General features: G+C 35.8%; 1 protein-coding gene across 1 annotated transcript in view; it reads right to left on the bottom strand.

The window, feature by feature from the left end:
* Positions 1-13,294, bottom strand: part of EFCAB5 (EF-hand calcium binding domain 5) — a 138,601-nt gene that overhangs the window by 51,044 nt on the left and 74,263 nt on the right. Inside the window, exons 9-13 of the mRNA XM_039252575.1 lie at positions 7,221-7,320; positions 4,497-5,396; positions 2,448-2,522; positions 2,256-2,348; positions 555-769 (exon numbers count right to left, since the gene is read on the bottom strand). Coding sequence (XP_039108506.1) covers positions 555-769; positions 2,256-2,348; positions 2,448-2,522; positions 4,497-5,396; positions 7,221-7,320 — 1,383 coding nt within the window. The remainder of the gene's footprint in view (positions 1-554; positions 770-2,255; positions 2,349-2,447; positions 2,523-4,496; positions 5,397-7,220; positions 7,321-13,294) is intronic.

Genomic DNA, 13,294 nt, shown 5'->3' with positions numbered 1-13,294 from the left:
TGAGTGTTGGGAGGATGAAGTAGGAAAAACAGTAAGAGGCCATGTGCAGGACAAAAGGCTTAAATCAGAATAGAGAAGGCTCAGGATCGACTTTTTATTTCCAAAATCCAGAACCATATTAAATTATGCATGAAGCAGTCTATGTTGCAAGAAAGAATTAGCTCAGTCACTGAAATTGTCTAAATTTCTTAGGAGAAACTCCCCCATTCAACTGCAAGACTTCCACCTCTAACACAGAGACAAATCTACATTTAAGATCTTTGACGGCAGACACAGACTCCATTAGGCGTTGAGACAACGTTAGCCTGAAGAAGCTAGAGCTGGGTGTGTGTGTGTGTGTGTGTGTGTGTGTGTGTGTGTGTGTAGCCCTAGGCTGCTCTGACTCAGGGTTTGTGGGACCTGTGATCGAGCCCCCTTAATTGCTTATTTAGGGTGTGGCTTTGCCCACTCTAATCTGTTTTCATTTCTCATCTGCAGGGATGTTTTTCCAGTCAACTCACAAGGCTTTTGTTCTTCCGACCTCACCTGTTTTATCAATATATAATATTACTCACCTGTTCTAAGCCACTTATTTTTTCTTCTTTTGTTTCAACATAGCCCCTCTTAAAAAAGGATGTGAGGGTCTCACTGACACTCAAGGGGGCATCTTCACCAACAAATGTCTCCAGAAGTTGCACAAACTGGAGCAGATTGAAGGAAACTCCATTAAAAGCACTCCCACCTTTTACTTCTTTGTAAGACTGAATATTTCTGATAATTGAGTGTAGGTCTATTAAGCAGGAAACATAAAACAGTAAAGTGAACAATTTCTTAAAGCTTAAAAAATATATGAGTACTTTTTGTAATAAACATCTGCTACTTTTTTCCTGTTGGGAATCCATGCTCCTTTCATGAGGAAAACATCTCTTCCCCGCTGTCAGATTATATGAAACAGGTGGTACTCAGCCTCCCCCACCCTCGCAACAAAAATGACCATGTGATATAGGTCTGGCCAATGATTCCCATAAGACAGTAATGTTATCTACTACATATGCCAATGAGAATGAGCCCAGAACTTTTTTGGGGAACTATTGGGGAAGAATCACTCTTTTTGTCTTCTGATTCCTGAACTAGTAGGATATAGGCTTAGCAATACTTTTATAAATGTATAAAAAAAGCCACAACATGGAGAAAACTACCTAAAACTGAAAGTTACACATAGAGGAATGGGACTGAGAGGCAGAGATGGTATCTCGCTGCTATCATTTAGCCCTTGGATTCATTTGTGCCTGAAGCCAGCTGTAGTCTGGACTTCACAGTTAAATAAATCTATAGATACCATGCAAACTCTCCCCTAAAGAGCCTTGACTAATATATTTATCTTGAAGCTCAATGTTATGAAGCATATTTCATAAAATATCAGTCCTTATGTTTGATGTATTTATTGATTCAATCATTCATGTCCTGTGCCTTCCACATGAGTTTGACATGACTTGAAAATAATGACCCATGCAATTTTTTTAGACAGTAAAGCAACACTGAAATAAAGAAGTAAGACCAGAAGAAGAACATGAACTAGCAGGCCACAAGAGCTTGACCAATGTCATGCATTTTTACCAAAATATTTTGAGGATAGAAAGTTTGTTATTTGACCCAGGCTTAAATGAAAAAAAAATTGCTGAAAGGAAGAAAATAATCTTATATATATAATATATAGATAATTAGTCCTAGTTCTTATTGATGAAAGGTAAAATTATAAAATGGCATATGAATACTTGTTGGAATAATCATTGTTAAATACATGGTTTACCTGAGAGCTAAAAGTTATTCTTTGCTCTCTCTGTTGAGTAGATGTTTCTTTATAAGCCTTCAAAAACATAACAGATTCTCACCTGTCTGACATGTTGAGTTATGGGACTACCAGGGAAAGGAATAGCTAGAATGATTTCTATTGAGTTCTAATATCCAATATCTGATTCCTTTTGTACGTGGATCATAGCTTCAAAGTAGCTGTGGGGCCATGTAATGGTCAAAAAAATTATATACTAATGCATATGACTTAAAGCAGAAAGGCATTCTTCAATAAGACATGCCTACATGTACACTACTGCCAAAACATCCACCTTGTATATGTTTAGATCTATCAGCTCAGGGACAAAATAATGCAAGGATCACCCTGCCATTGTGTCTTGGCTAAGTTCATGATGTACCACAGTAAATCAAATTCATCAACTGGACTGCCATCTATCCTTCCTAATTTGGTTGCTGACATGTACCTGTGAACCTGGAGTTACTGTAGAGTAATTTTGCTTGTTTTTCATCTTTGCATTTGATATAATCCATCTTCCAGTTACATGTCAAAAGTTTACCTACAAAACATACATTCCGTAACATAGACAATTTAATTTCACTTTCATAATATTTTTGTTCTAGAGTATAAATGAAAGGAGGATTAAATGAGAAGTCACCTGACCATGACTTTCCTTCTATTTTTTGGGACTTCTCACAAGATGGATCTTTCTGAACTTCCTTTTTTGTAGTTTCTAAAAGGTACAAAAGAAAGTACCTATAGTGAATTGGAATTTAAATAGAAACTTGAAAGAAAAAACAAAAGGCCTATGAATTGGACATTATATATTCTATGATAAATTCCCAAGTTAATAAATGAGAAAAATGCATATAGAACACTAAAAACTTTCTATCAGATAATTTCCTATATATATTCTATCATATTCAACCACACGATATCATTTAATAACTTTAGTTGTTGAGAGCAGCTCTCTGACAAAAGCTATGTGTTGTATCCAAATTTGGCCACTCGATTTGAGGGCTACATTTTCTAGTCTGTTACAGTGAGGTGTCACCAAATGCCTAAATTCTGACCAATGTCAGTGTAAGCAAGTGATGTAATGCCTATCCCTTCTCCTTTCTCCTTATCTTCTGGTCAGAATGCGGACATAGTAGTGAGTCATCCTGAGCTATGTGGTTAAGGGAGACACAAGCTAGGACTTGAGCCATTGCTGGTTTCATGAGACTGAGCTGTCATATAAGTTTTGACTTTTATATCAGAAGGAAAGAAATTTCTATGCTGTTTAAACATTGCTATTTTGCTATTTTGTTTTATTTTTATGTTTTTTTTTTTAGACACTGTCATTTGGGATCACTGTTACACATAGCCAAAATCAAGTCATCACTAATAACATCTGATTGAATAGTAACTTCACAAATTTTCTAGCTGCATCCCTCCTATGTAAGGATAGCCAGAAATTAGTGGCCCTATTGTGTGGAGAAATAAACATACTGCTGAAAAAAAAATGTGAGATTTCAAATTAGTTCATGATAATGTAGCATCTAGAACACAGGTTACTCATTTCTTTTAAAAATGTTTTTTTTTAATGTTTTTATTTATTTCTGAGAGAGAGAGAAAGAAAGAGAGAGAGTGTGTGAGCAGGGGAGGGTCAGAGAGAGAGGGAGATACAGAATCTGAAACAGCCTCCAGTCTCCGAGCTAGCTGTCAGCACAGAGCCTCATGCGGGGCTTGAACCCATGAACCGTGAGATCATGACCTGAGCCGAAGTCAGACGCTTAACTGACTGAGCCACCCAGGTGCCCCAGGTTACTCATTTCTTAGGAGTTTTAAATAAGGATTTTCTTTGGGACTGTGGGACTTTAAAATGAAAGAGAAGAACTTTAAAAATATTCATGCCTCACTGAGGCCTTAAGTGGTATTGAGACAGGCTAAGTTAGACTTTTTCAACAAAAAGGCATACAGTGGCATAGGTAATTCAGAGGGAAAGTCTTTTGCAAAGTAAATATTTGAAATGCAGGGTGCTTTCTGTCTTCAATGTAACTTTCAGAAATGTTTCTAGAGCATATATCTTATATAAGTGAAAAAAGCAAGATCCATTTTACAGTTGAAATAAAAGAAATTTTAGGGATGTCTAGGTAGCTCAGTTGGTCGAGTGTCTGACTCTTCTCTTGATTTCAGTTCCGGTCATGAACCCAGGGTCATAGGATGGAGCCCTGTGTTAGGTTCTGTGTTGAGCATGGAGCCTGCTTGGGATTCTCTCTCTCTCCCTCTTCCCCTCTCCCCTGTTCTCTCTCTCTCTTTCTCTCACACACACACTCTCTTGAAAAAAAAATTAAAAATAAACAAATAAAAGAAATTTTTAAAAGTGGTTTCTAATATTACACACTACATTTAAAATTAAAGGGCTTCTACTGCCTTTTCAGGAGTCCAGTGAAACTTTCTATATGTAACATTACCAGATTTCTTCTTTATGAATGGGCCTCCTGTGCAAAATGAATTCTAGGTAAATTGACAATAGAAACATTCTGGTTTGCATTTAATTGATTGTTCAAGGCCTAGATGGATAATGAGTAGCAAAATATGTCTAAGGTTTGAATGATTTGATATGCCAGAAAAGATGCTAATTGAAACGAGTATTTTCTGAAACGACTTGAACAATCACTCTACAAAACAGGGAGCCAATGTCATAGAAGAACTGCATTATTACCTGAAAGATGATCTTTTCTTCTTGATATTGGAACTTCCTCTTGCAGTTCAGAACTCACAAATTGTTCCTTTACATATATTTGCTCCTGAGTCCTCGTTTCCTGTGGGAGGATTTCGGGGTACTCAAAGGAAGCAGACTCCCTAGATTTTTTACTTTCTCTGAAGATACTACCTCTTCCTGATTGTAAAGTTGAATCTATGTCCTGTTGTTTTTCTGGAATTATCTCTATAGATAGTTCTTGTTGCACAGTCGATCTGGTGTGTGGTCCTTGTTCTGTTATTGACCCTCTGCGCAATCCTTTTTCCTCAAGTGACCCTTTGTGTGGTTCTTGTTCTGTTACTGACTCTCCGTGTGATCCTTGTTCTGAGATTGACCTTCTGTCTGGTCCTGGTGCTGCTATTGATTCTCTGTGGTGTCCTTGTTCTGCAGTTGATTCCATGTTGACCCCTTGTTTTGAAGATGACACTCTTTGTAGCGGTTCTTGTTCTATTACTGAGTCTCTATGTAGTCTTTGTTCTGCTCTTAACTCTCTACTTGATCCTTGTTCTGAAGTTGGCCCTACATGGGTTTCTTGTTTTGTTACTAATTCTCTGTATAATTCTTTTTCTCCACTAGATTCCTTGTCTTGCTCTTGTTCTTCGGTTGAAATTCTGTTTGGTTCTTGTACTTCCTTTGTCTCTCTCTCCTGTTTTCGTAGTGTTGATTCTCTGTGTTCATCATGTTTATGTTGATCTTCTGGATTTTCTAACAATTTGCTTTGGGTTTTGCTACCATGTTTTTCAGAAAGTAATGCATTTGTCTCTAAGAGCACATTGTCAAAGTCTTCATAAATATGTTTCTGATTATCCATGTCTCCCCAGAGCTCAGGCAAGTCTATCTCCTCAAATTCAATGAATGGCCCTAATGCAGAAAACACAATATTTACCTAAACAATTGATCTTATAATGCAGATCAGAGCCAGTAAATTAATGCAAAACAGATTGATCAAAATAATTATAACACAGGCCTATTGCTTTAAATAAATAACAGCTTTCCCTCCAACACAACATAGGCAAAAAGGTATTCAAAGGAACATAACAGAAGCTCACTACTGTAAGTTAGTAATCATCCCTTCCTAAAAGGTGTGGCTTTGAAAATGAACATGATTCTTCTTTTTCTACCTGCAGAGTTGCCTAGAACTGCCAAGGCAAATAGAATTTATCCAGATTTGAAGGGGTACATGCACACCAATGTTTATAGCAGCATTATCAACAATAGCCAAACTATGGAAAGAGCCCAAATGTCCATTGACTGATGAATGGATAAAGAAGATGTAGTATATATACAATGGAATATTACTCAGCCATCAAAAGGATGAGATCTTGCCATTTACAATGATGTGGGTGGAGCTAGAATGTATTATGCTAAGCAAAGTAAGTCAATCAGAGAAAGGCAAATATTACATGATTTCACTCATATGTGGAATTTAAGAAACAAAACAGATAAACACATGGGAAGGGGGAGAAATAAGAGAAAAGAGGGAAACAAATCACAAGAGACTCTTAACTATAGAGAACAAACTGAGTGTTTGTTGATGGAGGGCAGGGGACAGGCTGGGTGGGTGATGGGTACTAAGGATGAGCACTGGGTGTTGTATGTAAGTGAAGAATCACTGAATTCTACTTCTGAAACCAAAATTGCATTGTACTGCATTGTATATAACCACATTTTAATAAAAATTAAAAAAAGAATTTATCTTTACTCTTGCTCCTCCCACAATAAACACAGCGTAGGGATGAGGAAGAGGACACATGTCTTCCACGTCAAGTATCTTTTCAATTATCTGCAATATCAAAATAAAAGCAAGTCTCTATCCATAACTATTGTTCACTAGACTATGTTTTCCCAAAATTCATTTCCTCCCTTCCTTATTCTCTCCCTTTCTTTCTTCTTCCTTCCTCAGTTCTTTTCCCCCACAACTTACGTGAACTCCTGTTTCAGAATTCTAGGGAAAGATTGGATACATTCACCAGAACTCCACTTAAACAACAACAACAATAATAACAAAACAACCCTGGTGTTCATGACTACTCTCTGTAGTGGGATTTATGACACAGGATTGTCCTTTTCCCACCCAAAACATTTAGTAGCTAAGCTATAAAAGTACGATTCCCACAGTTTTCAGGATTACTCTGTATCACCCATAGATTTTTAAGTATCCAACTAGTCTTACACAGAAATAAAATATTGACATTCTTTGGAAAATCCATCAATACAAAGTCTTTTTTCTTTAAAAAATAAAAATAAAATCCATAATCCTATTTGTTTCAGCAGTAATACGTAAAAGATATTTTACCGTATAATTTCAGTAAAGGCATACAAGTAAAAACGCTTAGGAGAAGGAAACCTAGAAATGTTAGAATTCTAAGTTAGACCTTAAAACTGGAACTACTATTACCAACTTAATTTCCAAAGCATTTAGATCATCACTCAAGAACCTCTTCATTTGAATGAACATAAAAACTGAGTTCTAACTTGACAACTTTGAGTATCGCACTATAGCAAAAAATACATCTAGTTGTGATGAAGAGTGAATTTTGTGGGGAATGAACAGTTAGATATAGCTACTATGTTCTAAGGGAGATGTCATGTGAAGGGATTCCATGGGAATAGAATGGTTTTTCTTATGCCAGTGTACAACTACATCATTTCGGCTTGAGCATATTCTCTTTGAGTGGCACTTACATTGTCTTGGGTTTCGCAGCAAACTTCTGAGCATTTTCGAACTTTGGTCATAGAATGTTTCCAGCAAGGCCAATGTCCTCTGCCGACCCAAAAACCCTACCTAAGTAGAAAGTTTGCAATTAGTTGTTACAGGAGATTCGAGATTTTTATGTAAATGTAATATGGCTTATTGAAGCTTTTATCATTAACACCACTACCATCATTACATAAATAAAAGCTATGGAGTTAAAATCTGGAAAGTTATACCTTTTCTTCAGGCTTATATTCTACTTCCCCATCCTGTGACATGTCAAAATACCTTGCACTTAAATAGATGCTTAACAAATAGTTACCGACTTAATTGCTAAACCCAATGTACAATGCTCAGTTCTTATCTAATTTGATCTGAGTCTGATACTTCAAACAATTAATTGCTCCCTACTTGTTCAATTTTTCACATTGTTTTTGAGAAACATTTTAATTATAGAAAAATAGAGAAAATGATAAAACTAACACTTGTGTCCCCAACACCCAGGAATGATGATTTAACATTTTGTTTATGTACTTTAAAAGTATATAGCTGGCATCATAAAACATGTGTACTTCTTAAAATTGTTTTTAGTTACTCAACACTGAGATCAATTAATGTATGTAAAGAAATATACTTTATTCCTTTTAGCTGCTGTCTGCTATTCTATAATATGAAAACACTATCAGCAATGTATGAGAATTCTAGTTGCTCCAAACATTAGGTTTTTAAAATTTCTCTCAGCAGTGTTTTTTAGTTTTTAGTCTATAGGTATTGCATGTAATTTGTTCAGTGTATCTCTATTTCATGTATGTGATGTTAATGCAAATGGGTTTTATCTACTTTTTAAAAATTTTTTAATGTTTTATTTATTTTTGAGAGAGAGAGAGAGAGCAAAGGAGCAGGGGACGGGCAGAGAGGGATGAAGACACAGAATCCAAAGCAGGCTCCAGGTCCTAAGCTGTCAGCACAGGGTCCAATGTGGGGCTTGAACCCATGAACCATGAGATCATGACCTGAATCAAAGTCAGACGCTTAACTGACTAAGCCATCCAGGCACTCCATGTAAATGGTATTTTAAAATTTCATTTTCTTGGGCACCCTCCTACACTGTTGGTGGGATTGTAAGCTGGTGCAACCCCTCTGGAAAACAGTATGGAGGTTCCTCGAAAAATTAACATTAGAACTCCCCTGTGACCCAGGAGTAGCACTGCTAGGAATTTACCCAAAGGATACAGGAGTGCTGATGCATAGGGGCACATGTACCTCAATGTTCATAGCAGCACTCTCAACAATAGCCAAAACATGGAAAGAACCTAAGTGTTCATCAACTGATGAATGGATCAAGAAGATGTGGTATATTTATACAATGGAATACTACATGGCAATGAGAAAGAATGAAATCTGGCCATGTGTAGCAACATGGATGGAACTAGAGGGTGTTATGCTGAGTAAAATAAGTCAGGCAGAGAAGGATACCGTATGTTTGCACATATAGGTGGATCAGAAGGAAGTTAACAGAGGATGATGAAGGAGAAGAAGGAGAAAAATAGTTGGGGAGAGGGAGGAAGGCAAACCATGAGAGACTCTTGAATGCTGAGAACAAACTGAGGGCTGAAGGGGGTGGGGGAGAGGGGAGGGGGGTTGATGGGCATGGAGGAGGGCACTTGTTGGGATGAGCACTGGGTGTTATATGGAAACCAACTTGACAATAAACTATTTAAGGAAGAAAAAAATAAAATTTCATTTTCCAGTTGTTCATTGCTAATATATAGAAATACAATTGATCTGAATGTATTGACCATATATCCTGAAGCCTTACTAAATCATGTATATGTTCTGCTGAATTCAACTTTTATTTTTAAAGATTTCTTAGGACTTTATACGTAGAAGATTACGTAATTCTTGAATAAGGAGTTTTCCTTTTCTTTTCATGTCATATTTCACTGGCTATTACTTCCAGTACAATATGAAATAAAAGTGGTGAAAGTGGACATCCTTGGCTTCTTCCTGATAGGAGAAAATCATTAAAGTTTTTACCATTAGGTATAACCGCAGGTTTTTCATAGATGCTTTTCATCAGGTTGAAGAAATTCTATTTTTACTTGCCAAGAGGTTTATTGTTTTGTTTTTTTAAACAATAAATAGGTGTTCAATTTTGTCAGATGATCATACAGCTTTTCTTTTTTTAATTTCTTAATGTGGTAAGTTGACTTGACTGAATTTTTACTCTTAAACCAACCTTGCATCCCTAGATTAAGCTCCATTTGATACTGACATATTATCTTTTTAATATATAACTGAACTAAATAAGTAAAACTAACTCAAAAATCTTTATATCTTGTTCAGGAGGGATACTAGTGTATAGTCTTTTGTCTTGGAAGGGTTTTGTTGGGTTTTGATATAAGAATAATGCCAGTCACATAAACCCAGTAAGATGTGTTCCCTCTTCTATTGTCTGAAAGACTGCATGGGTTTGGAGTTAGTTCTTCTTAAATGTTTGATAGAATTGATCAGTGAAGCCATCTGGGCCTGGAGTTTTGTTTGTGGAGATGTTTTTAACTGCATTAATTACTTTCTTTATACATATGAGAGTATCTAGGTTTTCTATTTCCTCTTGAGTCAGACTCGGAAATTTGTGTCTTCCAGGGAACTTGTTCACTTAATCTAATTTGCAAATTTACTGGCAAAAAGTTGTTCATAATGCTCCCTCATTGTTCTTTTAAAGTGTTCAGGCTTTGTAGTGATGTCCCCCTTTTCTTTCTTGATATCAGTAATTTGTATCTTCCCTCTTTTCTTTGATTAGTCTACCTAGAGATTTATAATTAATATTTTCAAAGAACCAGCTTTTGTTTTGATTGATTTTCACTATTGTACTTTTTTTCTATTTCATTGATTTCTACTCATTTCTTTATCATATCTACTTAGTTTTCATTTATTTGGTCTTGCTTTTCTTTTCTAGCTTTTTGAGATGGAAGCCTAGATCACTGATTTTGGACCTCTCTTATTTTCTTATAAAAGCACTCTAAGCTATAAATTTCTAAGCACCACTGTATTGCTCCAATTTTAACACATTGTGTTTTAATTTTCACTGAGTCTAAACTATTTCTTAATTTCTCTGATTTTTTTCCATTGTTTGTTTGGAAGTATGTTTTTAATTTCTAAATATTTGGGCATTTTCTAAGTACCTTTCTGTTATTGGTTTCCAGTTGATTCTGCTGTAGTCAAAGAACATATACAATATGATTTCAATTATTTTGAAGTTATCAAGACCACATTCATAGTATACCATTTGATCATTTTGGTGAAGATTTTAAAGTAAAACTGGAAAGTTTATCAATTTTGTTGATTTTTTTCAAAGAACCAGCTCCTAGTGTTATTGATAGGTTTTATTGGGTTGGTTGTTTTTTTTTAAGTTTCTATGTCATTTATTTCTTCTCTAATCTTTATTATTTCCTTCCTTCTGCTAGCTTTAGGTTTTGTTTAGTCTACCTTTTTTAGCTCTTTTAGGTGTAAAACTAGGTTGTTTGAGATTTTTCTTGCTTCTTGAGATACGCCTGTATTGCTATAAACTTCCCTCTTAGAACCACTTCTACTGCATCCCAAAGTTTTTGGACTGTTGTGTTTTCATTTTCATTTGTTTCCATGCACTTTTTAATTTCTTCTTTTATTTTCTGGTTGACCTGTTCATTGTTTAGTAACATGGTATTTAACTTCCATGCATTTGTGGACTTTCCAAATTTTTTCTTGTGGTTCACTTTTAGTTTCATTGCATTGTGGTCAGAAAAGATGCATGGTATGACTTTGATATTCTTGAAATGTTGAGGCTAGTTTTGTGAGCTAATATATAATCTATTCCGGCAAATGTTCCATGTGCCCTTGAAAAGAATGTATATTCTGCTCTTTTAGGATAGAAGGTTCTGAATTTATCTGTAAAATCCATCTGTTCTAGTATACCATTCAAATATGACATACAAATAATGGCCTCATTGATTTTCTGTTTAGATGATCTGTCCAATATTGTGAGTGGGTTTTAAAGTCCCTACTATTATGGTATTATTATCATTTACTTCCTTTATGTTTGTTATTAACTGCTTTATGTATTTGGGTGCTTCTATGTTGGATACATATTTTCAATTGTTATATCTTCTTGTTGGATTGTCCCTTTATTATTATATAGTGTCCTTCTTTGTCTCTTGTTACAGCCTTTGTTTTAAAGTCTATTTTGTGTGATGTACATTTGGGCTCTTTCCATAATTTGGCTATTGTTGATAATGTTGCTATAAACATTGGGGTGCATGTATCCTTTGAATTAGTATTTTTGTTTGGGTAAATACCTAGTGCAATTGCTGGATCAGAGGGTAGTTCTATTTTTGACTTTTTGAGGAACATGCATACTCTTTTTCAGAGTGGCTGCACTAGGCCTACTTCAAGAAGCAAGAAAAATCCCAAGTAAACAACCTAACCTTATACCTAAAGAAGCTAGAAAAAGCATGGCAAATGAAGACTAAAGCCAGCAGAAGGAAAATAATAAAGATTAGAGCAGAAATAGATGATATAGAAACTAAAAATATAATAATAATGAAAAAGAAAGAACAGATCAATGAGGGATGTCTGGGTAACTCAGTCTATTAAGTGTTCGACTCTTGATTTTGGCTCAGGTCATGATTCCAGGGTCATGTGATTGAGCCGTGCATCAAGCTTATGCTGGGAATGGAGCCTGCTTAAGATTCTCTCTCTCAGGGCACATGGGTGGCTCAGCGGGTTGAGCGTCTGACTTCGGCTCAGGTCATGATCTTGTGGTCTGTGAGTTTGAGCCTGTGTCGGGCTCTTTGCTGACAGCTCAGAGCCTAGAACCTGCTTTAAATTCTGTGTGTCCTCTCTCTCTGCCCCTCCCTCACTCACACTGTTACTCTCTGTCTCTCAAAAACAAATAAATGTTAAAAAAAAAAAAAAAGATCTCTCTCTCTCTTCCTCTGGTTCTTTTCCCCACTTGCATTCCCCCCCCCTCAAAAACACAAAAACAAAAACAAAAAACAAAAAATAGATCAATGAAACCAGGAGCTGGTTCTTTGGAAAAAGTTAAAAAACTGATAAACCCCTAGCCAGACTTATCAAAAAGGAGAGAGAAAGGACCCAAATAAATAAAATCACAAATGAGAGAGAACTAACAACCAACACCACAGAAACATAAGTAATTATAACAGAATATTATAAAAAACTACATGCCAACAATTCAGACAAAAATGAATAAATTCCTACAAACATATAAACTACCAAAGCTGAAACAGGAAGAAGTAGAAAACGTAAGCAGACCAGTAACAAGCAAAGAAATTGAGAGGTACCTGGTGGCTCAGTCAGTTAAGCGTCTGAATTCTGCTCAGGTCATGTTCTCAGAGTTTGTGAGTTCAAGCCCTGCATTGGACTCTCTGCTTAAGTTAGCGCAGAGCCCACTTTGGATCCCTTGTCCCTCCCTCTCTCTGCTCCTCCCCTTCTCATTCTCATAAATAAATAAATAAATAAATAAATACTTTAAAAATTAAATCAGTGATCAAAAATCTCCCAAAAAACAAAAGTCCAGAGCCAGATAGCTTCCCAGGAGAATTCTACCAAACATTTAAAGAAGAGTTAATACTTACTTTTCCCAAACTGTTCCAAAAAATAGAAATGGAAGGAAAACTTCAAAATTAATTCTATGAGGCCAGCATTACCCTGATACCAAAACTAGATAAAGACTTCACTTAAAAAGAGAACTACAATATCCCTAATGCACATGGAGACAAAAATTCTAAATTAAATACTAGTAAAGTGAATCCTAAAGTACCTTAAAAGAATCATTCACCACTCAAGTGGGATTTATTCCTGGGCTGCAAGGGTGGTTCAATATCTGTGACTTCTTAACACCAGTTTGTATTTATCTTACAAACATCATCAATAGAGTATTTGGTTATGTTTCCCTCTTCACATTCACTGCTAGAAGCTTAGATTCAAACTTGTAGATGACTCAGAATAAATACTGTCATTACAGTATGCAATTTAGACTTTGTTTCCAGCTTCATTTAGTATC

Source organism: Hyaena hyaena, unplaced genomic scaffold, assembly GCF_003009895.1.
Source record: "Hyaena hyaena isolate Hyena2069 unplaced genomic scaffold, ASM300989v1 scaffold_10, whole genome shotgun sequence".
Taxonomy (NCBI): Eukaryota; Metazoa; Chordata; class Mammalia; order Carnivora; family Hyaenidae; genus Hyaena; species Hyaena hyaena.
This window is presented reverse-complemented; position numbering and strand designations above follow the sequence as displayed.